This window comes from Bombus flavifrons, chromosome 2 (genome assembly GCF_040668555.2).
Source record: "Bombus flavifrons isolate JBK064 chromosome 2, iyBomFlav1_principal, whole genome shotgun sequence".
Taxonomy (NCBI): Eukaryota; Metazoa; Arthropoda; class Insecta; order Hymenoptera; family Apidae; genus Bombus; species Bombus flavifrons.
In genome coordinates, this window is record NC_138443.1 from 3402561 (window position 1) to 3428233 (window position 25673).

Below are 25673 nucleotides of genomic sequence, written 5' to 3' on the forward strand. Positions count from 1 at the left end.
ATGTAGAGGGATATTGCGGTTTTCCACACGATTGATATCATTGCACGTAAATGAAGGGGCTGAAAGAAGGAAGAAAATGCATGTTTCAATTTTCCATAAATTTATTTGCGCTCCGTTTTATCGGACTACACAAATTACGTTGTAAATTATTGGTCTGTCTGTAACTTTCCAATTGTACGGTCTTTCATTTGTCTTCTTTTCTTTCGTTCCTAAAACCTTTATTTTTCCTTTTTATATCGTCGCGCGCTAAATATTTTTCACTAGGAACCGGCACGCATTTTTAAATGCATTCTAAACACATCTATGTCAGGTTTGACAAATTTGCTTTTTTCTTATTTACACAGAGGATACAATTTGTTAACGAAAGCTATACATTTTCAAAATCTGATTGACAATTGAGCAGAGAAACATTGAGGTTATTTGAATTGTATATTCGATGAATATATTTGTTCCTTAGTTCTTGGAGATCTTGATCAAATGTATATTGATTTGCATATGTAGATTCCACACAGAACAAACATGATAAATCCACTTTTGACATAGTTGGAAAGAAGAAAACAATTAGATCTAAAGATACAAGTATTTTAAAAATAGGTGGCATATCTACATAAGCGTACATTTAGTCTCGAATTCAAATACAAAGAGAAATCTAAAAGCGTATTTTTGATAAGCGTAATTTTATTTATAGAAATGTAATTTATCACGTTTTTTCTTTAAGATTTTTAGATATTTTGCGGGACAATCATAAAATAGTAATTAGATTAAACATAATTGAAAATAAAATTATTTTACAAGGTAGTGCTGCCCAAGCTTTATCCATATATAAAACTGATTTCCCTCGTTTTTAATTACAATAATTTAGAATTTACAAGAAAGACGCTGATTTCTTACTGAAAATATGAATAATTACAAATAAAATAGTTAATATCACAAAAATATAAATCATGAAATTTAGAAAATATGTAAGAATAAATGGAAAATAATATAAATTAAAAAACCAGAAAAGCTGTTATATTATTCTAGTTAAATACTATTGGGAAACAAAGTTACTTCCCCTATTGATATTACTGTTGTAAAACATTGTGCCTTTGAATATAAAGATACAATTACTTACAGGGTGACAAAGTAAGACATTAACATGAATGTAAAATAGTACAGTATTTACAGCGCAAGTTAATAACTTAAATATTATAATAATATCATAATTATATTAACTACGTTATAAATGCATAACAGCAAGTTTACTAAAAATTGGAAATACATAAAATTTCACCTGGAATTTACAATGAACCATGAGATTAAATAATATCTTGTAACAATTAAACGAATCTTACAGCTTTTTTAACCTTAATGTTATAAAAAGAAGAAACAATGATAGTACAAATATTAACTGATAAAGTTCAATAATAATTCTAATCCTTTTAAATAAAAAAAATCAAATGAAAGTATTTTTTATTCTCTCAAATAAATAATTATTGTTTCATTTCAAAAATTGAAAATATAGAGAAATACGAAACAGACAATCTTGACCTATTATGTTTGAAAGTATTCAATACTGATCAATTCTGTCAATTTGATCAAATTTAATAGCATCAGATTCTGAAAAGTACAGCAAATTCAATTGACGTCGCCACGACAGTTCGCACATATAGAACAAGTACAAATCAAGAGCTGTTATATACGGATACATATTCTAGGAATAATGAGTCGTACGTTGAGCATTGGTCTAACAGTACATAGGATTAAGGCGAACGATATTCGTACGAGAACGGAAAGAGAGAAACCATTCGTCCCTTTACAGACCTGTTTCCGTTTAAAATTTTACGTAACGAGATCCAAAGCTAGATCAAATGGATAATTATCGCCAACTAGTCATTCTAAAAAATATTTTCTCCGTTCAATCGCTCTATAAATTATTCGACTACATCATTTTTAGTGAATTTACAGTAACAGATAAGTTTTTACGAAACAATTTCTTGTTCTTTATACGAGAAGTACAATAGATCCGACATTTGGCATAAATTTTATTAAATAGTTTTTTAATTTTCCCCTAAATTTTTGTTGCTTTCAAATGGCGAGCGTCGTCCAATTTTCATTATTTTTTTATATCATATTAACATCGTTCAATTTCAAAACGTTCAATCTATTAGAAAAAGATAAAATAAAATTCGATGTAAATCGCCTGACGAACGAATTCCAGCATTTTTTGCTTCATATACACGTATGCTCCTGTGTTCCATTTTCTATTTTAGAATGCAGCCGATATTTCTCCATTACGGCACACGCCAGGCACAAGTATATCTCCTCCCCCTTGAATAAGCAATACTTTAAAAAGGCATATACAATTCGCAACTGCAAATTCCAGCGAATTTAATCAACGTAAAGGTAAAGTACACAAAAAGATTCAAACTATAAATTCGTAATTAGAAACTCATAAAGACTAAATTAGAATAAATTAGATAGTCCACTAAATTACCACCAGATAAATACAACCCCCATATTTTTATATCTTTTCATTTTCTCTTTCTCGCAATTTAGAATATACGTTTCGCGAACGTAATGGCAATAAAACGACGAACACTAGCAAAAGTATAATATATGTTCAAGTAATTAAAAATTAACGCCGTTTATCAGTAAATATAATCACAATGATTTAATCGTAATAAATGATAATCGTATAGAAAAACAACGGTTCAATTGAATTTCGCTTCATCGTACGTGCTTTTTTAGTTTTTATAAATATCAGGTAAATAACGTAACAGCATTTCTTTTCAGATCCCACGCGATCTCGCGCAATGACGACCGCGTTTACGACATTCTTTTTTTTTTTTTTTTGGTCCGATCGTAATAACCAGTCTCTCGTTTACTTTAGTTTTACTTATTTATTTCATTTTTGTTTCGATGGGACGAACACGACGAATCTGCTAAACGCGGTCGTGTTTTAACAAAATTCGATCCTCGATCCTACTATCACAGTCAAATCTCCCGTTTCTCGTATCCCATATTTTAACCGCAATTATAACAACACTTTGTTCGAACGTTTCTTCGTATTATTTTACATACACATAGAAGAACATGTGCAACGATATTGAAATATGTTCATAAGTGAATAGAATATTTCGCGAGCACTTTCACATACCAAGAATCGTCTCGAAGGAGCCAAGTAAAAGAAAAGCAAACGAAAAAGATAAAAAAAGACAGAGAAACGAAGAAAACTACCCTTTCGTTATCATCTCGAATAAACGACCGGAAAAATTTTTTTTTCGTAGGAACACCAGTGTGCGTGGGAAATGCAGTATCTCATTTATTTTCTTTTTTTTTTCATTTTAACTGTTTTTGTCTAAAAGGCGCAGTATTCGATGTTCGATGACGAAATAGCGTGTATTGCGAACGATCAGAACACTGCAGCACAAGTTCATCTCTTAAGAAACTTTTTCGTTCTTGGTATTTCTTGTAGCGATACAATACATTATTCTTGCTTTCGGTACGACAGAAATGCATAACCACTTTGTTAATTCTATATTGTAATTCTTTGCCAGTTGTATCGATTAAAAAGGTAGTGCCTCAACTATCTCAGATATACAATATCAACAAGTAATCGCGAAATATGCATTATTCTATGTATGTGTGTGTGCATATATATATATATATATATATATATATATATATATATATATACATATCATATATACATATATATGTATATATACACATATATATGTATATATACATATCATATATACATATATATACATTTATACATATATATATATAGCTTCTTTATAATATTTATATCTATATATATTCCATTTTTTTGTTCATTATACTCTTGTTGTATGTGGGGCATATATAAATACGTGACTAGTTTTCAAAAACAAAAATCCCTTCGCTCGCGTTGCGCGTTCAAATATTTCTTTTTTTCTTCTACTCCATAATCATCAATTCATTTCGCATCATCTTGTCACACATATAATTGTCTAGCGCACACTCGTACACGTATATCGTACATACGACGCTCCTTATATTTTTTCTTTTTTATATTTACTTCGTTTGTTACAGCCTTTAAGCATTTTATTTAAATTCTGCAAGCGTGACTGAAAATTAAAAATCGAGTTACGCATGCTCTCCAATCTAAGTGTAGAAGGATCGTTACTATCGTCGCGATCCCTGCGTTTGAAAAATTTTCAGTGTATAATTTACTTTCTTTTTGTCTGTTTTGTTCTTTTACTTTAAATAACCTATTATCTTTGAAACCTGTCCGGGTAAATCTAGATAGTCTAACGATAATAATTGCCTATTAAGGACCGTCAAAGCGACACCGTTAATTAATTGATCGAATCGAGATCGTTTTCGCACGCCGATAATAAATCGACGCCGATTACGAAGACAGCAACGTATTAATACGAGACGCTTCAAACGCTAGCGAGGCGACGGGGACTCATATTATTTGGTTGCATTAAATTATTTAGCTTCGTCGGGGGCTAACTCGGAGCGTCTTCCGGTTCCAACATGCCACCGGACACGCTCGGCTCGGTTTCTCCATTTTGGCTCATCGACACGAACTGCTGCGACAACATCTGTAGACTCTGTCGTACCTAAAATAATGAATATTTATTACAGTTCTATTTTTTCATTAGATAATTACATTAGATAATTATAATGAATAAGATATAATTTCATTAGATAATTATAATGAATGGGTACTACAGGGGAAGAACACGATAAGTCAAAGTTACAGGGAAGATAGATACATAGACAAATAGCCTTAGTAAATTTAATTTTAAAGCTAAATATGTGTTCTTTCCTACAATTCAGTTTTTAAAAAAAATTTCCCTTTAAAAATATTTTCGCCCGTAATATTAATATTTTATCAAAATAATAGTGACAGACATTATAAAGTTAATGAAATTTCAAGCTATTTTACATAACAAGTATATACATGAAATAAAATTTTCCTGTGGTTGGTGTTCAAATACTTTCGAAAACCACTATAAATTTCAGTATTTTAGTTATATTCATAAAAATATATCGACAATCTGCTTATGGGATAACTTCATCCATTTTTCTATAGTGAAGTAATCGTACCTTTACTATTTGTTCAATGTTTGTATTAAGGTAATGCAAAAGACGATCCTGAGTGAAACGTTCCGGCGAAACAAACGGATGGTTGAGATACGCCGTATGTAACCTGTCGATGCGAATCATCATCAAAGCCGCCGACATATATAGAGCTGCTAGGACTACTATCAGTATGGTGATCACTGTGCTAGTTCTCAATCTATCCGTGAACAAGGATAAAACAGCGTTGGAGTTGTTGGACGTTGCTGGAAGTATCGGCACCGGTGATGGTTCCACCCTAAACAGATACAAAAATTAATTAGCAGGTAATTATTAAAAGACTTATGAGAATAATTAAACAGTTTCTGATAGCTGCATCTTGATTAATAATTGTTTATAAGATAGAATATATTTAACATATGATTCAGGTAGCAGTTTACTTAGAACGATTTATGAAATTTAACAATAAAAAATAAAAGATGAACGTAATAAAAACAATACGGTCATGGTTATATTGGTAAAATTTGAAACCAGGCTAAAAATGTATATGTAAGTTCCAAGTGATTCGTACATACAATATACGTGTATTCAGTCAAAAATTAGTATGTAACTTATACATATAAGTGGTGCTTTTTTTTCAGACATATAAATAGTTCTAAAGATGAGCCGACTAAACATTGTAGTTTATCAATATTATGGATTGATTAATGATTGTTGAAATACTTTGCGTTTGCATTTACGTTTGCAATAAATACCTTGTGAATGCTGTATACATTTTCAGATTCGTTTCAAGCTTTACCAATATAAACATGATCGTGGTATCTTATTACGATGTTAACGCTACTTCAAAATACTTCGTATTACACACATAATATATTCATAAAAAGTTTCCACAAGGATTTGCATACTTTCATGAGCTATTATATAAACGGTATTCTAACTGACTGCAGACAAGAAGATGACGAGAATATTTCTAGAACATTTATTTACTTTGCAGGTGGTGGCAAACTAGGCCTGACAATTTTCAATGGGACAGCATCGGTGTCGGTGCAGATGGTCGGCGGTCTAGAATTCAAGTCTGTCCCACTTTCAGACATGCTAGAATCATCTTCCTCCGGATTCACCTCGGAATCATCGACAACCAACGCGTTTGGGGTGAGGAGCTTCTGCTCTGTGGTCAACGGTAGAATCGTTGGTGACGGTTGTGGTTCCAGCGCAGCGTCCCAAACCTGTTTCATCAACTTGAAGGTCGAGTCTCTGGATAGAAGAGAACAGAAGACGTGCCTCTCCTCTTCGGTGGCGATTGCCACAGCGTTTGGAATGATCCGTGCTGTCTTCTCTTTACTGATTTTTAACACGGAAACTGTAGGTATCAAAAGCTTCGTTACATAGCCGAACACGTTACTATAGAACGCGAAATAATTTGGTGTAATGTACAGGTGTCCTTGCAGCAAGATGTCGCCTACCAGCGCGCAACTGTAGTAGTTTAATACCCGTTCGTCCGCAGCAACCTGAATCAAATAGTAGATCGAGATTAGGTTTTCTATATATACTCTACCCAACGAGAAGAGTCAGGAAAGGTAAACAAAACGCTATTATGGTGATACACGAATGTCACTAGTTGGCACCAAATAGCTATAGTCTCAGCATTTACGTTTTGTTTACCCTCACTGATTCGTCTTGTTGGAGTATAGTTGCTGATAGATGTAGATCGATCGACAGGCGTGGAATTTCGAAATGGATTACCTATCTGGGTCAAGTTTTATATTGAGTGTAAGGCATGAAAATGGCTACGCGTCTTACACTACGTCTCATAACTACGAAACCCTTCAAGACTTTTCAGCTTTTATATCAAATAATATAATAGCATGATTTATATAATAAGCAACGAATATGTTACGTCCGGAATCGTATCGAGAAACAATTTATCAAGTTTTCTTAAAAGAAGACCAGAATATGTCGATTGGAAAAGAAACTAAGTAAAAATGTGATTCTCATCGCCAATTATGAGTTTTGACCCAAATAGTTAATCCCAATCTCGCGTATTCTTCTCACGAGATTATTTCATTAAGATTTATATAAAATAAATCTATTATTATTCGTTATTAATATGAAGTTTATGAAATAGAAATCATTTTATAATGACAATTCAAAGCATGAAACATGAAAAACAAGTGGGATTTATCGCTGTATTTATCATTAGTTTGATAATTAACGCGAAAATTTTTATTTCTTTTACATACTTGAAGAAAATTAAAGTATAAATTTATTATCGATAAAGCGATAAGATCTTAGTTGCGATCCAGAGAGATTATCCTTGTCGATTTATAGCAAACAATAAACCAAAGTAAACAACATCCACGTAAGATCGATAGATAGAAAATAGTATCGTAAATTTCACATCGTTCAACGGTGTTCTAGTTCAAGAAAGTAGCGTCGTGTATGTGAGACATCAATGAGAATGAGCGAAACTCTTATGAATTACCTGAGAGAAATGCCTGTGGAATTTCTTCTGTCTCGCGCTGCTGGTAGTCGTTGGCGACGATGTGGACGAAGATCTACTAACCTTCCCTGGAGTCTGCACAACACCACCAGCTGCCATTGATGGTGTACTTCTACTGAGCGGTTTGGAAAGAGTACTGAAAACAAAGAGATAGAAATTTGTTAATTACAGAATAAATTAATTAATCTAACAAATCAGTGTGGACACCATAAAGTAAATGTTCATAAATAAGAATAAACAGATCGTAATTCTTTTCTGAAAGATATGAATAATCAGTTATCTTCGATCCTAATAAAAAACTGAATTTTCTACATCTTCTAGATCTTAAAATCTTCTAGATAGCGAAAAGTACAGTCTTGATGTAGTATGATAAACAGATCAGTGATTTATGGACGATATATTTGATTAACACGTGAAATGATAAGTACACCTAAAATTTGATACCGAAACGTTAGAGTAGTATTTTATCTACTTTTTGCGTTTACATCAGTAACTCATAATTAAATTGAAGATTTTTATATGTAATTTTATAGTTTTGCATATAGAACTAAAGGAATAATATCTAAGTGGGAACTTAGTACTTGAACGTACACTCTACTTCAGCGGTGTTACCTACATAAGAGCTACATAAGAGCTTAAAGTCTACAGTCTGTTTTTATGATCTTTTTGCGTGCAACACAAAGATCAATGATGTAAAAACATGTGTTTAATTATTGTTAATATATTATATTGATTATTACGCATTTAAGTTCAAAACACTACCGTTGAGCACTACAACTATAATCATAATTTAGCTTTCGAGCAACAATTATCTATGTTTCGGTAATCTTCAATTAAGTTAAGAGTCTTATAATATATAAATTCAAATTTAATATTTTTCATTGTTATCAAAAAGTTAAGAAATTTAAGATTTTTCACGGAAGTTTGTAGGTAAACTCCAATGCGTTCTAATCTTTTTCTTTTACAAAGAAATGGGAACTTTTTGGTATTTTTTGTCGATTAGTTTCTTTGTTTTTTAAATAAAAATATATTATATCGTAGGAAATGTAAATTTTTAAATGTCACGTCAAAAATGTTCGATATTGATCCGATATGAAATATTAAAAGACTTATTTACGTATATAAATATATATATAAAGACTTCTGAAAATGACTGAATGTGAATTCATGAATTTTAAATGTACAAATCTGATGTAATTCACAGAGAAAAACTGAAACTTCAGAGAATTATAAAAATTAATAAAGAATTTCCAAAGTATAAACATTTCGTTGTAACAGAATCCTATTTTTTTAATATTTAGAATATCTCTATTTTGTTCCATAAGCTTCACTTACCACTTACATTCCCGCCTATAATTCTAGACCACCCTATTACGTATTATATACAACATGTCATAACAACATGCCAAAACTCAAATAGAATTAATGGAAATGAAAAATAAATCACGCTCGAATCCACAAACTGAAATCTCTCATCTCGAGAATTAAAGAAACAAACTTTCTCAATGACGTCGATTCCTATGCAATTCGTCATCCATAGCGTCACCATGATCGATCGTTCTTATTTTATATCATTATAATACTGCAGATGTTACAACAGATCCATATTTCTACAAGCTCGACTAGAGAAGTGGAATTCGAATAGAGATTTGTCTTGCGCCTGATATTTTGTGCATTTTCGCATATTACGTGCATTTTGTACATTTTTATACACAGCGTCCTCCTAATTGTAGCACAGCTAACAAGAGGATGACTCGTACGTGAAAAAAGAAACTTTAAACACAGACTAACATTTTTTCACACGACGCTTCATTAGGTAAACGATTAGCAAGAAATTATTCTACATACCAGAATAAGTAAAAAAAAAGCTGGTTTTTCGAGAAAATAAGGTTTGAAACTGTTCTGTAAAGCGTTAGAGCACGCTATACATCTATTTGACGAATTTCCGAATTTTTTTACAAAATGAAACGTCATACGAAAAAACCCTATTCTGCATTTTCGACTTATTGTTATTATTATGTCAATTACTCACTCCTGCCCCGTCTGAAATTAGCCAAGTTCCGGCTAACAAATTTCTCAATTCGATTTCCTCGAATACGAGGCATCAACCAATTTTGTTCTATTCGCACTATTATTACACTAATACCAATACGTTTAACATTGCTTTGTCTAACACTGTTTGAGTCTTGCAGAAAAGAGCCGTGTCCAGAGGAAAAAGAGTTGCCTTCTTTTGCTCTAAGCGTAACAGTATGAATAAGAATAATAATCCAGGCTGTGAAAGCCTTAAGACTCTCAAATTTTGTTCTACATTTCCGAGCTCTTTTTTCACATAGAATCGCCCCTTGCCAATTGTACTATGATTTCTGAGATACCTTGTACCTAAGTTCCCCATAGATGCGTGAACATCCACAACCGATTTGATTATTATATGTGATTATTATATAGTCGCACCTTCTTTTCCGAATCTTCGGGCTCCAAATATCATTGCTCCAGACGTCACATTCGAATATATCAGACTTGGAATCCGATCGAAAAACCATGGTGACAGATCTGACAGATGAACTGTATCTTAGAAAAAGAAAAAACCAAGACTCTGCAAATCTGTTAGCAACCGAAACGATCTTTCTCTTTGAAAGTGTTCCAGTTTATGCGATACACCATACGATTGACAATTCGATGAAACGAACTGTTAGCCACCTTCTACGGAACTGGCATTAATTCGTCAGCGCAACCGCTCCAAGGAATTATTTCGATCGTTAATTGCGTCCCGCTACCAGTTGGCTTAATGTAAATTAAGGTCGAGCGACGATCGAAGACGATCGGGGATGCGATACTGGTAATTGAATTCGCTAGAGAATATTTTATGTCTTTTTAGCCGTTGCTATCCAGGGACGTTCATATCCGGCGATCGGTATTCCGTGTGAATAAGATTCCTTCCTTTATTCCAATACGACGACAAAGAAAAAAATATTTTTGAACAGAGAACGTGATGTAAAAGATCTTTTACAAACAGAGCTTATAACGACTCGAGGAAAGAACCAACGACACTACGACGGCTGTGGATTTTTAAAATACCACTAGAATCACGTGCAAACATTTTCCAACATTTGATTACACTTATGTTTCTTCGCCGTTTATTTTATATTTCTCTTCTAATTGTTTTCCGTATCTTGTTCAATCTTTGTTTGTTTCTTCTTGGCTTCTCGTTAGTTTCTTCTTTGTTCGCGTCATGGTGAACACAGGAAACAGCGTAAGAATTTGACCAACGATCACGGTCGCTGTGTATCGATCGTTTAGCAAACGTGTCGCGTATCGTACGGTATTAGACTTGCGAATGCAGGATATATCGTGGTGTTATCGAGCAGAAGCTTGATATTGATAATACGTGACGAAATATCTCTGGTTTTCTTCTTCGTACATGACTGTAGACTAAGAAAATTTCAGTGAGTTAAAGTTCATTTTTTAATGATAAACCACCGGATGTTTCTGAGGGATACTTCAGCGTAAATACAATTTTTTTATCCTATCCAATGACACGAAATGATACATAATAGTGGTGATAGGAATAGACAGACGTCTCTTAAAATATTTCTAAACGTGAAAATAACTCGTTGCTTATTAATAACTTGATGATCATCCGATGATATGTAACGAATACTCCTCGCTGTTCGTCTTCGTTACCAACAAAATATAAGATACACAGATTGAAAATTAGATAATACGACGGTGAACTTGTAGCTAATAAACGGTAAACTACCGATTTTTATGTAAATTCATACTTTAATGAACATAATTAAATCTGCTACAGTACTTCAATTTTTATCTTTGAAACACATTATTGTTTTAACGAATAATTACGTATGTTAATAACGATTTTTTCAATTATTTTCTTATAAAAAATACGATTGCATTGGAATTTTATTTTATACACTGCTTTAATATTTTACTTCGAATATTTTGTTACAGGCATTTTTGTACTTTTTTTTTTATTTAAATTTCCCGTAACTATATCAACATTCATATCTTAATGAATATTAAAACCTTGTGTCTTTCATTATATTATATTATATTATATTATATTATATTATATTAATAATATAATTATTCGTATATACATATATTGTTCGATAACCATTGTTCAAATTCTTTGTGATTTTATTGTTATAAAATGTACGAGTAGTAAGGTATAAGATGTATGATATGAAATAGTAAAATAAATATTAATATTTAAATAATACGTACGATGATAATTAATGTTGGATCTTGAATATTTCATTGTATATATAATTATTTTTATTTATTTGCCATGCAATAAGATTTTGTAAGATCTACAAGTACGTAAACAAGTGACGAGATAGAATATCATCACTATAACAAACTTCAATGTACAGAGAATCTAAAAACAGAGAAGTAAATAAGTTACGTATAATGTTCTCTCTTTTTTACCTTTTTTGAATATCTTACTTTGACCTTCTTTTATATCGAACAATTTTACACTTAAATGCGCAGAAATATCATTCATTTATTTTTAACAAAGGAATTTGCAAATCTAATATTGCTTGTCTTTTCGTTGTATTAATTTTGTATTATTATATCCATTTAAAACCAAGGGATAAATTAAATTTACGAAAATGAAAGACAAGAAATAACACTTCTATTTCTTTTTGTAGCAAGAAATATTTATACTTACAAATTTTAATACCAACTATGTGAGTCTATATATGAAATACTATAATTATTGAAGATCCTTAATAAATATTTTTAACTGACTAACAAATACAACTGGTTGAATTCTAAGAAAATATTTAATCCATATCAGATTTTTTAATTACATATCTTAATCGTATAAGTATGTATTCCGCTAACACTTACATTACGTTAAGAATCTTCAAGGTAATTAACGTAGTAAGTTGGCAGAAGTATAATCTACATATTCCCTTTTTACAAATAATGTCAGTTCTATGAAGTTTTAGTACACTTAGTGGCCTATGAAAATATTTGCTTCATTAATATTTACTATTTTAACACATCTTGTATTAATATTTATTTTAATACACTTCTTATTTATATGTAATATCAATATAAATTTTCAATATTAATTTTGTATTGTCTTTCATCATAATCATATCTCTATAAAGCATTATTTCCTACAATAAATTGTTGTATATGTATACATATGTATACATATGTGTACATTGTTCACATGCCATTACATATTGTTCATATGCCATTTTGAATTATAGATGAAAAATGGCTATTATAAAAGCGCAGAAAAGTAATAAAAAGTACCATAAAGAATTGCGCTTAAAGGCAGACATTATAGCAGTTCTATCAAACTAGAAACTTTTTTCTTGCGAAAACGTAGAACGATTATAGCACCGATTTCATTCGAAATTGTTATCAAGCAGGTGTGACAGAAGTAACGTATTGCTTTTCACACTTCGTTCTTATGTGAACAGGTGTCTCGATATCTCGTGATACGTTATCTAGAGGAACTAACAATTCCTGGAAATCTACGTTAAGCCTAGACGATCGCGAAAACAATTAGTTTCTCTTCATAGATAGAACTCTTTTTAGCGTTCTACTTCCGGCGTGGTACGAAATGTAGTAAAAGTTGATTGCATTCAATGCATAACTGACAGAAGTATCAGGAACTATCGTTGTTACTTATCTCAACTTCATTCATTTATGTACATGATTATGTACAATTGGCATTTATTGTATGTAAGATGCTTTTATTCTTTTAATCCAAAGAATTTCATTTTTTAAATTTTGACAAAATATATATATATATTATTTTGTAATTTAATTATTACGTTTAATTGTTTTTGGGCAGCTAATTCACTATAGAAATAAAAGATTTTAACGCTCATAAAATAGTTTCAACTATCCAAAATTGACAGAAAATATATGTATACCATGTATCGTTTCCAATATCTGATTTGATCGATTACGAATTAGATAATTCAGTATACATAAAAATTGAATGCCGTTTTTAGATTATATACCGTAAAGATTATCGCACTTTATACACGACAATCAATGTTATTCATAGCGCGATCATATCGCATTAAATAAACATAAAGCACTAATTCATCGTCGATAAATTTTGATTCGCATTTGCGGAAGTAGGATTAACTGTATTTGACGACTTCCAGAAACGTTTCCAATAAACTAACTACACTTGGCCACGTTATGCAATAGCATATTACAAACCACGGTCCACAATTGGTCAGCTGGTATAATTGTCTTAACCCCATTCGTCAAGGCCAACCATTTGCCTTCGCATAAATGTGGGTTAAAAAGATTGAATGGAACACGTAGGAAGAAGAGCGTATAAACTAACTAAAAATTATAGATTCGGATTATGAATTTTTATTTTTTCTTTGTTTGATAATAACAAATCACTTGGATCGTTGGTGTATGTTTTCTGAAAATTTACAAGCGCATGGAATATTTAAGCTTAAGATAAAGGGTTAACAAATTTTATAATTGGAAGATCAAAGGTCAAAGAAAGGAAGGAGTTTAACGACTTTTTCGAAAAAGCATCCTACCAAGTCAAGAATTAATTGAATGGAAACACTCAATTGGCTCAATAGGTTATTCGATGAATGAAGAATCTAGGGTCGAATCCCCATCAATTTTAATCTCAATTAAAATATTCAGGTCGTTGATTTATTTCTCCTCCATTCACGCTCTCGCACAATCGAAAGAAAACCAGTAAAACGCTAGAATGAAAAAAATAATAATTCATAAATATTCTCACAGGTATTTAATTTAGGTGCAGCGTAAGTCGCGTGTGATTATCTCCGTGAGATATTTCTTTTTATCACGAATGATTAGATGAACTTCCAAGATAACAAAATTGGTCTCTTTATGTGCCATTTTTATTATAAGCTTTCAACCGTTCGATTTTTCAAACAGCTGATTCTCTTTATGTCTGATTATTCCATGCAAAGGTCAAGAATGAATTTTAACACTTTCACGGCGGGGTTATTCGTTTCGTTATTGGCTAGTGCACGATTTTTTCCGTATAAAAGTTTCTTATCTTCCCTGCGGCATTCTCTTATGTTTCCTTTTAAATTTACATTTTTTTTATATTTTTGCATAGCTTCCTTCTTCACAACCTTAACAATCCGCGAACACCTGTTTTATTTTGCAATAATTTTTGTACGGTTTGAACACTATCATGATCTCTGACAGTCCAAGTCGTAGCTGTTGTGAAAGTGTTAAGATGTGAAGCTTAGCTACCTACATAACCTTGTCCTACCCTGTCATATGTGATGTGAATAGGAAAAACTGATTGAAGATCAAGGACTTACCTATCGTTACATCTCAAGGCCGCGTGGCTCGGGCTCCTTGGTGGCTGCGAATTATTGGCAGCGGCTACTGTAAGCTGAGAGCCGCTATTCGACTGCTGGGCCGCTTGTTGCGCACCAGGAGCTACTTGAAGAGGCGTGCTGGGCGCGGATCGTGCTCCTATGGACCCCGCAGACCTGGAAAAATACAGATAAACCAATCAATGCTTCGTTCAGTCGAGAATTTTTATAAGCTGTTCCATTCAGCCACTGCGAAAAAGATCAATAGTCAATTGGCAGGGTGTTAATTATTTAATTATTTATTAATATTTCTTCTTGTTTTTATATATCCTTTCTTGACCTGACATATTTTTCGCTAATTTCCTAAGAATGAATTTTTTAAAATTATAATAAAGATATCTTATTACATAACGATTAATTTATTAATTCGACGATTAAACTAATTCTCTTAAATTCAAAATATCTTCTTCCAAATAAAAAATCTAACAATATTACTATTTAATACTGTAACTACCTTTCAAGACAAATGTTATTAAAACTTACAAGCTATATTTCAGATACAACGTTTAATTACTTTCAAAAATATATACTTCAGTTTCTCAGTGTAATAACTAAAGAGGACTACAAACGATAGACTGACGTTCATCGTCAATTGCATGTACTTTATTGTATTTCGCCTGCCACTGAATCTCAGAGTGCAAAGAGTTGAAAGTTCATCGATCATCGACAACCTTCCGCAGTGATTTCATAACGTGTTAATCTAACGTTAACGCCAGCACAGATAACGTTTTTCCTCAATAATGTCATTTTGACCTCTAAACAATGATCGTATAGTAAGTTTTTCTTTTCCCTATTGATCGATTTTATATTTACGCCAAAGGTTGACAAGTTGAAAGCAGCATCCTATTCTTTCAACTGTATCCATAAAAATATGACTTTACATAAATATTTACAATCCAATGACGATAGAAATAAATTTTTTTTAATGGAAAAATTAAAAGAAAGATTTTTTCTTACATTGCAGAAATTCTCTCAACGTACCTAGCTCTAGTGATCGGGCCAGAAGAGAAGCAAAGCTCGATCAATGCGCGTGTTTCGAACTCCATCGTGCAATCCTTCTTTTTCTACCGCTCAGTTACAGCGCAATTATTTCTGTAAGATGAATTCTTCAGGTTCGGGAATCCAGTATCGATATCGATTTTCAACTCTCCCAAAAATCGTAACGAACCGAGGTTCATCTGGATATATATCGAAGAGATTTTCACGAAGCGGCCAGTGATAACCGGAACAGAGAGAGAAAGGAAAGCAAATTCGATGACCACGTTGTATATTTTCCTTCCTCAAATGGTTAACAATAGGTTGCGTGGCAGATTTAAACGCGACAATGATACAACAATTGAGAAAAGACTTTATACCAAATGTATCAATAAAACGACGAATGAACGAGAACCAAGATACTTTAAAGAAAGTATTAATCGATGCACCGACCACGGTAACAAAGTGGAAGTTAAATTTAACGCAACTTTGAAGCAGCTGTTTCTACACCTGCGAATCAAAGAAACACAATAGTTTCTTATTTATTTGCTCAAAGATCCGGGATCAAAACAAGAACCGAAAGATGTTCAAAGTATTAATATTTCCGAAAGAAACTTCTTAATTTCTAAATGCTTCTAGATTCGAAATCAGCTAATAAGGAACGTCGGACAAAATATCATCGACCAGCGACGATAAACTTCTACAGCTACGGAAACGTTACTTTCGATGTATTCAATGTGATCCAATGTAATCCGATTGAAATCAGTAGAAACCACGCGGGTATCGATGTTTCTTAAAAATCACTCGAGCCGTGGATCGTAATCTTGCTCCCCAGGAGCTGAAGGCCAGTCGAGCAATGAAGAAGATACTCATATCTTCTGAGAAACGAATATTGTCCTATTTTTTAAATTCCCGACGAATTTCGTCTGTGAATCGAAAATTAAGCAACGATATGATCGCGGAGATTTGTCGACTCTTAGTTGTGGCCAATGAAGAATTTAATTTGATGATTTTATCGTGGTAAAGTAAGGGAAGCGGAAGTCGAAGACGAAGAGTCTGAAGAGCAACGAGTGCGCGAGTCCACCACGGGCCAGCCGGGAAATCAGACTGACTAGAGGGTTGGGAAAGACCAACGTGTAACTCCGATACGTCCTTTCGACCTTTTTAATAGTTAATAAACGCGTTATAACCTAGAACTTAGTAATCCATGGTGGGAGGAATCTATACCCTTGTAATGGATGTAATATAGCAAACGTGTATCGCGTTGATTGATTCCGCGGTAGGTATGTATGGGAAAAATAACAGAGAACAATGAAACCGGAAGTAAAGGTTTAGACGGAAAGTTCTGGAACTGAACTAACAGCTGTTTAAACGCTGTGTAATTGCGGTGGAAGTTTACGAGTTAGACCGAGTTACGTGGAACATATTTTTCTTCTGGTCTACTGTATCGTACACTGTGTCTAGTAATTATAAAACTACTCGAAAACTTTCGATTTTTGTTCCTTTACATAAAATATTTCCACGTATCTTTATTTCTCAATGGAAAATGTTGCATATTTAACAGCAAAATATTGAGCAAATTCTCGGAATTTGTTTTTACGATCATAATAAGAATCCACTAGATTTTAATGATGTAAATTGACTAAAAAGAAATGACAAATAATACGTTGTGTTAACACAACGTTGCCCCTTAATCTATCGATACAAAAATTTATATTGAACGGTAGTTGCTTCATAGTTTCTTATGAAATTATTTTCGTTTCATTAATAAATACTAAAATTGGATGTACAAAATATTTATAATGTGCATAAATTTTAACGAGTTTCTCATAACCGAAATATAACTGAATTTAACAACTGATCTCATTTGTTTCAGAAGAAACGCTATAGTTGCTCAGCTGTCTCATCGCGGAAGAGGAGAAACATTTTTCTATTAGCCACTTGACCGTTTCGCAGGAAATACATATGTACGAAATGGCTGGCACCGTTCCAAAAGGTCGGTCGTGTCACGCATCAATAAGAGGCGTAACCATGTTTTAAAAGAGAGCGTGAATCGTATACCACTATCATACCTTCCTACAAACTTCACGAGACCACCTAAAAGCGCGTAATGATAAGGTAATCGATTTAGAAATAATACCGCGATTGTCTTGCATTCTGAATCAGGATCAATTCACAATTCTGACGTACATATAAAATAGAAAGTTGTCAATTTTCTTTCTTTTTTTTCTTCCTTTTTTTTTTTTTTTATATTAATCTCGTAAGCGAGACGATCATATATCTGTCAAGCTAAATTGAGCAAATTTTCTGCAATGATAGTAAGCCTTCCGTCAGATCATAATTCACTATCACGAGACCGGTTGTCTTTACTTATTCTGGCTCAACTCATTGGACAGTATAGAGTAGCTCTAGTTTCTAGTAAATTATAGCTTCTATTAATATTATATACGAAACGATATCGCGATCGTACGATTTTTCGACTATATGTATTCTTTTAAAAAGAATTTTCATTTGCCAGTACAGATATTAATTTGAATTTTGATGCAAAAAGTAGCCTTATATGTAACTCATCGTTAATTTACAATTCTTAACTTTTATTTTTTTATTTTTTTTTGGGATACATTTAAGATACGTTTTATATCGATATTATAAATTTTTATTTATAGCGGGAAATTAGAGTGAAATAAATGCGATTACTAAGATATCTTTTTGGATATTGAAGTTTATGAAAGATTGAAATTTACTTAACTTGGAATTAAATCGATCGATACCATAGACATGAATATCATTGAATGAATAGACTTGTAGTATAAAGTTCACCAATAGAAATATGAACGTACGTATACCAAATTGATGATCACTCGGTCATTAATCATTATCTTACGTCACGTGGATGTCACACATACGTAAATGCTTCCTAGAACTTCTATGTTTTTACTATATCTTTGCAATGTCAATAACATAATCTTCTATCGCCATGACGTACTTTGTGCATTATTAAAACACGACAGGTGTACATCATTGTGAATACTTCTCGAAGGACATAAACGCTAAAGTAATAGTAGAGTGACTGATAATTATATGGTAGTCGCCTGAAGTTATCAGAAGATGATGAGAAACACAGCTTATCACGAAATATAACGCGGTCATAATAAATTATAAATTCAAAAATGTATTGCTTTCAACGATAAGATAAATGAATCAATTATTTAATTAATTCACTGCACATAAATGACTTCGTTCAAGATTGGGGAAAAATGACATTTATGCTAATATGCAAAATTCTTTCCAAAGAAACGATATTAAAATCTAGTCTTTTTATACCTATGCAAATGTTTTAAATATTTTATGACGTTCCTTGCTCGATCTTCCACTAACCTTTATAAAAGATTACACGTTGAATTGTATTCCATCGAGCAATTTTCATTGTATTTAAGGAAAATTTAATTAGCGACGAAGTTTGTAACATAAATTTATCGTATTTACTAATTCACACGCTGAGATGTTTTATATGAGAAATATGATACTGATCTTACATCTATTCTAATTGTTTAAATGAAACAAAACAGAATTTTTTATTTAAGCCTGCTACTTTTTTCGTGTTTCTATGATCAGGCATGAATATTATATATATATATTAGGTCATCCCATAAGTTCGTGCCGACTTTTGTGTATACATTTCATGTGTCGATTTATAAACATACGGCGATAAGGGACCAATGCACTTGAGCTTAGCTGATCGAGAATAGGCTAGAGCAGATTTTCGTGGGTATAAGATCGTAATATAGTGAACACAGTGACTTCTAACAGTAAAAAGTCATGAGTGAAATGCGTATCCATTTTCGACATCTCATGTTATATAAATTTCGGAAAGGAAGTTCTGTAACAATTGCCACGAAAAACATATGTGCTGTTTACGGAGAAAATGCGCTTTCATCTCGCACCTGTAGGAAGTGGTTCCAACGTTTTAGAGCTGGGAATTTCTGTTTAGAAGACGAGGAACGCTCCGGGCGTCCTCCTCAGACAGACGAAGATAAAATTCGGGATCTTGTTGAAAAATCACGAAGTTTGACAGCTCAAGAGATGTCAAATGCATTCAGTTAGAAAAATTAAGGGAAGCACTAGCTGAAAAACGACCACGTTTAGTGAATAGGAACAACGTTATCTTCCATCACGACAACGATAGACCGCATGTCGCGAAAAGCGTTACAAAAAAAATTGTCTGAATTTAATTGGGAAATTTTACTACATTCCCCATATTCCCCAGACATTGCCCCATCTGATTACCACCTGTTCAGAGCATTCCAACACTTTTTAGTAGGTAAAAAATTTGAAAATATTGACATTCTCAAAAATAGCTTAGAAAATTATTTTAAAGAAAAACAAGAGAACTTTTATCGAGACGGAATAATGGCCCTACCAGAAAAATGGGAAGAAGTTGTACAACGAGAGGGGGATTACATTTTTTCATGAAACTGAAAGGTATGTAAACAATCTTAACATATATAACCGCTCGAAAAACGGCACGAACTTATGGGATGACCTAATACTACATATTATTAAAATGTAGCTTTTAAATGTCCAGTTTCAACATATCTTTTTAATTTTACTTTTACTTTAGACTTATATCTCTTATTGCAAAGAGAATATTGAGTTCTTATTTCTAATTTCTTACACATTGATTTATTCCTATATTGATCTCTTAGTTACTATACAGGGTGGTTGGTAACTGGTGGTACAAGCGGAAAGGGGGTGATTCTATGCGAAAAAAGAAGTCGAAAATATAGAATGCAAATTTTTCGTTTGAGGCTTTGTTTTCGAGAAAATCGACTTTGAATTCTCGCTCGGTACGCGTGCGGTACGTTATAACGGATCTCACTGTAGATCGTTGTCTCGATGGAAAAATTAAAAAAAAAAAAATTTTTTTTAATTTTTATTCTATATTTTCGACTTCTTTTTTTCGCATAGAATCACCCCCTTTCCACTTGTACCACCAGTTACCAACCACCCTGTATATACAAATTATATTACTATTACTTATTGCGTAATATTATAGAGTATTAATATTCAATATATTTAAATTTGACTTTCTTTTTGTATATTCGAATACAGTGTTCAAAAATTCGCGAAGAAAATATATGAAGAGAAAAGAAGCAAAGTGAACGACGGGGTTGAAAGAAAATGATACTCATTTCAAATATTTTCCCGAGAAGAACAGATTTATACAAGAAAATATCGTCGTACTGTATAAAATACTAAACCTAACACGAATAGCAAAAGGCATAAATTACATGCTACTGTAAAAGGGTTACACGAATACGTGTCCGCTTGAAATAGATTCACTTAATTACAGGTGGAAAGAGAAATATAAATAGAAAAAGAGGGACATAAATGGGGATCTCGGTTTCGAAATTCAACTTTCCAAGTCAATCAGATACAAACCGGTGGCACACACGTGTAATTATGTAAATCTAATTGTGTGCGTTTCCTCCAGCTTGTTCATTTTGCATGTTTTCGCCACAGATGTACATCCGATGGCTCGATTGCACGACTGTTATTCGTGTTCAACGACCGCTACGCGAGGAATATCGCTAAAAACCCAGTATATCGCGTGCTCATCAACTTTTCTTAACCGATCCCAGACAATTTAGTCTAAAATTAAGCGTTTTCAATTTTCAACGATTTTCATTGTTCTACGGTAGTGAGACGTTGCAGTTGCTATGCAAGTGATGAACAACATACGCGGTCTATCTTTAGTTAAAGTAGATAAGAACGAATAGAGTACAAATTCTTGAAAATTGTTAAATCATATTTAAACACGTCAAGTGCATACAGTAGAACCACTAGAGTACAGATATTTATACACAGTCACATTTTCTAAATATTATAACGAGCATTATATTTTAGATATCTCGCATAGTTTTTAATATCTTTTGCATTTTGTTTATTGTTGTACCTACAAATTTCTTATAAATGCACACAAATCACTTAATTAATGTATGTATTTGAATTAAAGAAACTCATAAAATTCGTACTATTTTTAATATTATAACAATGCATAATAAGAAATCTATGCTATTAGGCTTTTGTTAATCTATGTTATAAACGCTCAAAAATTGCGAAAATATCGTTCAATTTAAAAATATTCATAGTTGCATCGTTAACGAAACCTATGACAGATTAAATTAATTAATTTATTTGTATTGCGTGTAAAAAATTTAAAAAAAAGAGTGCTTTTCTATTTCTCTCAACTTTCGAAATTTATTATTTGCGGAAAATAAAGTACTGATTGCTTGAAACACGAATGTCTAGCTTGCTATTTAAATTTCTTACTTCTACTAAGATAAATTGTATAAAACTACATCTCTTTCGAATATATCTACATAGGCACCTGAGTTCATCGATTACCACGGTAACATTCGTTCGATACTGTATGCGAATTCACTGCTGGTTTCAGTGGTAGCTTTCGTTGAATGCTATGTAGTTCATTGACCTCAAACATACTCTACAGGGCTTAGATTAGGTTAACGCAGAATGCGAATTGATAGTTTAGATTTCGTGGACTGCGCCCTAAGTACAATTTGTAGCACAAAAAATATTACTTTGTAGCTTGTAAACAAAGCATGAAATACATTTTAATTAAGACTGTGTTTGAGAGATAAAAAATTATGATTGCACTTGCAATAGTTTTAATATATTCTACAAAATATTTTTTCACTGAAATAGTGCATCATCAAACGCGTCTTGAAAGCTCAACGTACGAATATCATGATAATAAAATGTAATTATTATTTATTAACGCATAATTGTTTAACTGTAGTGTATAGTAGAACAGAAAATAGCGTATAGTGCACAGTAGAAGAATTAGTTTAAAAAATTGTTGAAAAAGATGAAAAATTGTCTAAAGTATGAAGCACGATATTTAAAAAATCGGCAAGAGTCACTAACACGAAAAATGTTTGAATTTACTCAATAATGATATATTTTTCAAATTGCCTTCGGTATCTCGAATTTCCGAAGCAAACCAATGCATCAAGTTGACTGTATGAAACACGGTCGTCTATTTCCATATGTACATACGGATTCGCATGTGCACATTTTCTCGCGACCCTCGCCAAATAATGAACGTACCGTCCGATACAAAATGCAATTCATCGTGCTTTATTCGAACGATGTGTTGTCGTCTCGTAGCGACATCATCTGAAAACAGATCGTGCATAACGTCGCGTCGCGACAAGATGCCAGCGAATGATAGGCAGATCGATCCGGATACGATTCGACTGTCCTCTGGATTAAATACTAAACGACACGTTGCGAAATATTCCTCTTTATCTTTTGTTTCGCGAGCTGCTTTTGACTGATTTTGCTGTCACAGCGTTACATTGTTCCCAAAACAGTTTTGCAAGAATTGTAAGATAACTTTAAGTACTGAGATATTTAAAAGAACTGTTTTAATTATTAAATCAAAATATTCCACTTTCATAATTTTAGGTATTGTACTGTATCGTATTGCATTCGTTTATTGTTAAGTATAGACTTACGCCTATTACAATTTTTATGTGTATATACGCCCTTATTACATTTTGTTTCCGTCTTAATTTATTCCTTAAACCTAAATCCTACTTCCCTATGTATCTAAATATGCCTAATTTATTATACAGATTACTATATATCTTTTGTCTTAGTCTTTGGTGTTTCGATCCTGTTCGTTCTTCTTTCATTTTTCTATTTCTTTACTTCAAGTACAGTAACAATACTAAAACAAGCTTTTTTTAATTACCAAATAATGACTAAATAAAAATTAGGAAGATTTATTTTCTTTAGTTCCAGATACCAAAGTATTACGATTACTTTTACTAACTTTTGCATCGTTATCTCTGCATAAATACAAAATTTCGATGGATTAATCATTTGCTCTTAGTAAATTGGACCAATTATATTATTTATTTAATTATATAATTGAATCAATAATCAGGTTTTTTATATAAAAGCATAACGAGTCATAACATTTATGAACAAAAATATAATTACATTCGTGTAACATATACCTGAGGAGTTCCACTTAACATCGATTGTTAAAAACAATTGAAGGTTACAATCTTTACGAACAACTTGATATAAACGCGTCTCGAATTGATCGCGAACGATCTTATTCAGGGACACGAATCTTCTGCTAATTAATTATTCTCGGTCACGTGCGAGGAAACAGGTTCGTCTAGGTGTACATTGAAACGGTGACAGGACTGAAGAGACGTGCATCATTTGCATTCATCCCCGTTCAATGCGACGCTCACGACTGATTGTGAGCAATGATACTTCACGCTTATCTGAACGATTATTAAACGAGCGTATGTACGAAGGGTGCTGGTCTGGGATCTTCCGACGATCGTAATTTTGACTGACTTTTCAGACACGTGCAGGATCGAGGATCTTGCATATATCACGTGTGAGAGTATTAATTAGATCAATAATGGCATTATTTACAAATGTAGACTAGCTAACTTCTTATGTGAAAGTAAATCGAAATTATGAAATATGTAAATCATTTTTCTACAAAGCTTCTTTCTCGAGACGATCTATTCTGAAACTTCGCGTAAATGTACGTTTGATTTTAATTAGATTTTATTTATGCGATTCTGAATATGAATATGGTTCAGTGTATTACTGGATTATTAGAATCGATAATTAAATTGGAACGTTCCGATACTTTCAGAAATTAGAATTTTAAGAATCGTAATATTTTACTTCGACGTAATTTTGAGAAACTTGTATGAGACAAAGGAAGCAACAGGTTTGAGAAACTTCTTATTTCAGTTCTTAATGTTAAAAAATAAAATCCTTCGCACAGTTTAGTGTAAATTGACCCAGCATTTAGTATTCCACTGTTAAATAATGTAATTTTAATTTAATACAATCTTCGAATTAAGACATTTTCAAGAAATTATACAACTTCTACGCATCTTAACAACGAACGATTTTTAAAAATCGATTATCTCGATACAGAAGCTGCGTACAGAAAAGAAACATATTTTACAATTTCGGTTTATTCTCGGATAGGCAATTAGCGTGTTTCGTTGCGCTATTACGACGAACACGGCCGCATAATTTACACGCGGAAAGAAGAATGAAAACAACTGAATTTGGGCGATGAAACAAGGGGACGAGCTGTTATCGTGAAAACTGACTTACAGGTCGTATTTATTCGTCGGCACGTCGTTTTATACGGCTGACGTCCTCGCTGAGAGATTAAAAAGTCCCGGTGAGTTTTCAACGTAGATGTGCGACGCGTATCTCTTCTGCCTGTTTCTCATTTGCATTCCGAGGTCAGCGAATCGATCGCAAACACTGAAGAAAAAGGAGCGAAAATGTATTCGACACCGATTCGTCGATTGTCTCGGAGAAAGCTGTCGAACGCGTCGATTATGCACGCTTTGTCTTCCCATTGGGTTCGTCTTATCTCGAGCAGCTTATCTGCGAACCCCTGGAACCGACATTTTTTTTTTTCATACTTTTTAACGATCGAGAATTAAAGGTTTTCGGCCAAGTCCTGTAAAATTCCATCGTTTTACGTTATTTTCGTTCACTCTTGCGCCATTATCTTTGTCAAAATCCTAAATTTTTTTCTCGTTATTCGTGAGATATTTCATTCACCTGTTTGCGATACTTTACGCTAAGAATTTTTTGTTCATCTACGGATAGATCTAAACGCATTTGCAATACTTTGTGATGTTAAATGAGAATCAGTTTCTGTTTGTTCA

The 25673-nt window shown here is 32.6% G+C and overlaps 1 protein-coding gene across 3 annotated transcripts in view; it reads right to left on the minus strand.

Annotated features, from left to right (window-relative positions):
- Nucleotides 1–3762: 3762 nt before the first annotated feature.
- The window catches only part of LOC138187271 (GRAM domain-containing protein 2B), a 79285-nt gene continuing 57374 nt past the window's right edge, over nt 3763–25673 (minus strand). For all 3 annotated transcript variants that reach the window (XM_069127884.1, XM_069127878.1, XM_069127894.1), the window contains 5 exons: nt 14884–15057; nt 7544–7697; nt 6049–6569; nt 5086–5356; nt 3763–4595 (listed from right to left, as the gene is read on the minus strand). In XM_069127884.1, coding sequence (XP_068983985.1) covers nt 4482–4595; nt 5086–5356; nt 6049–6569; nt 7544–7697; nt 14884–15057 — 1234 coding nt within the window. In that variant the 3' untranslated portion in view covers nt 3763–4481. The remainder of the gene's footprint in view (nt 4596–5085; nt 5357–6048; nt 6570–7543; nt 7698–14883; nt 15058–25673) is intronic.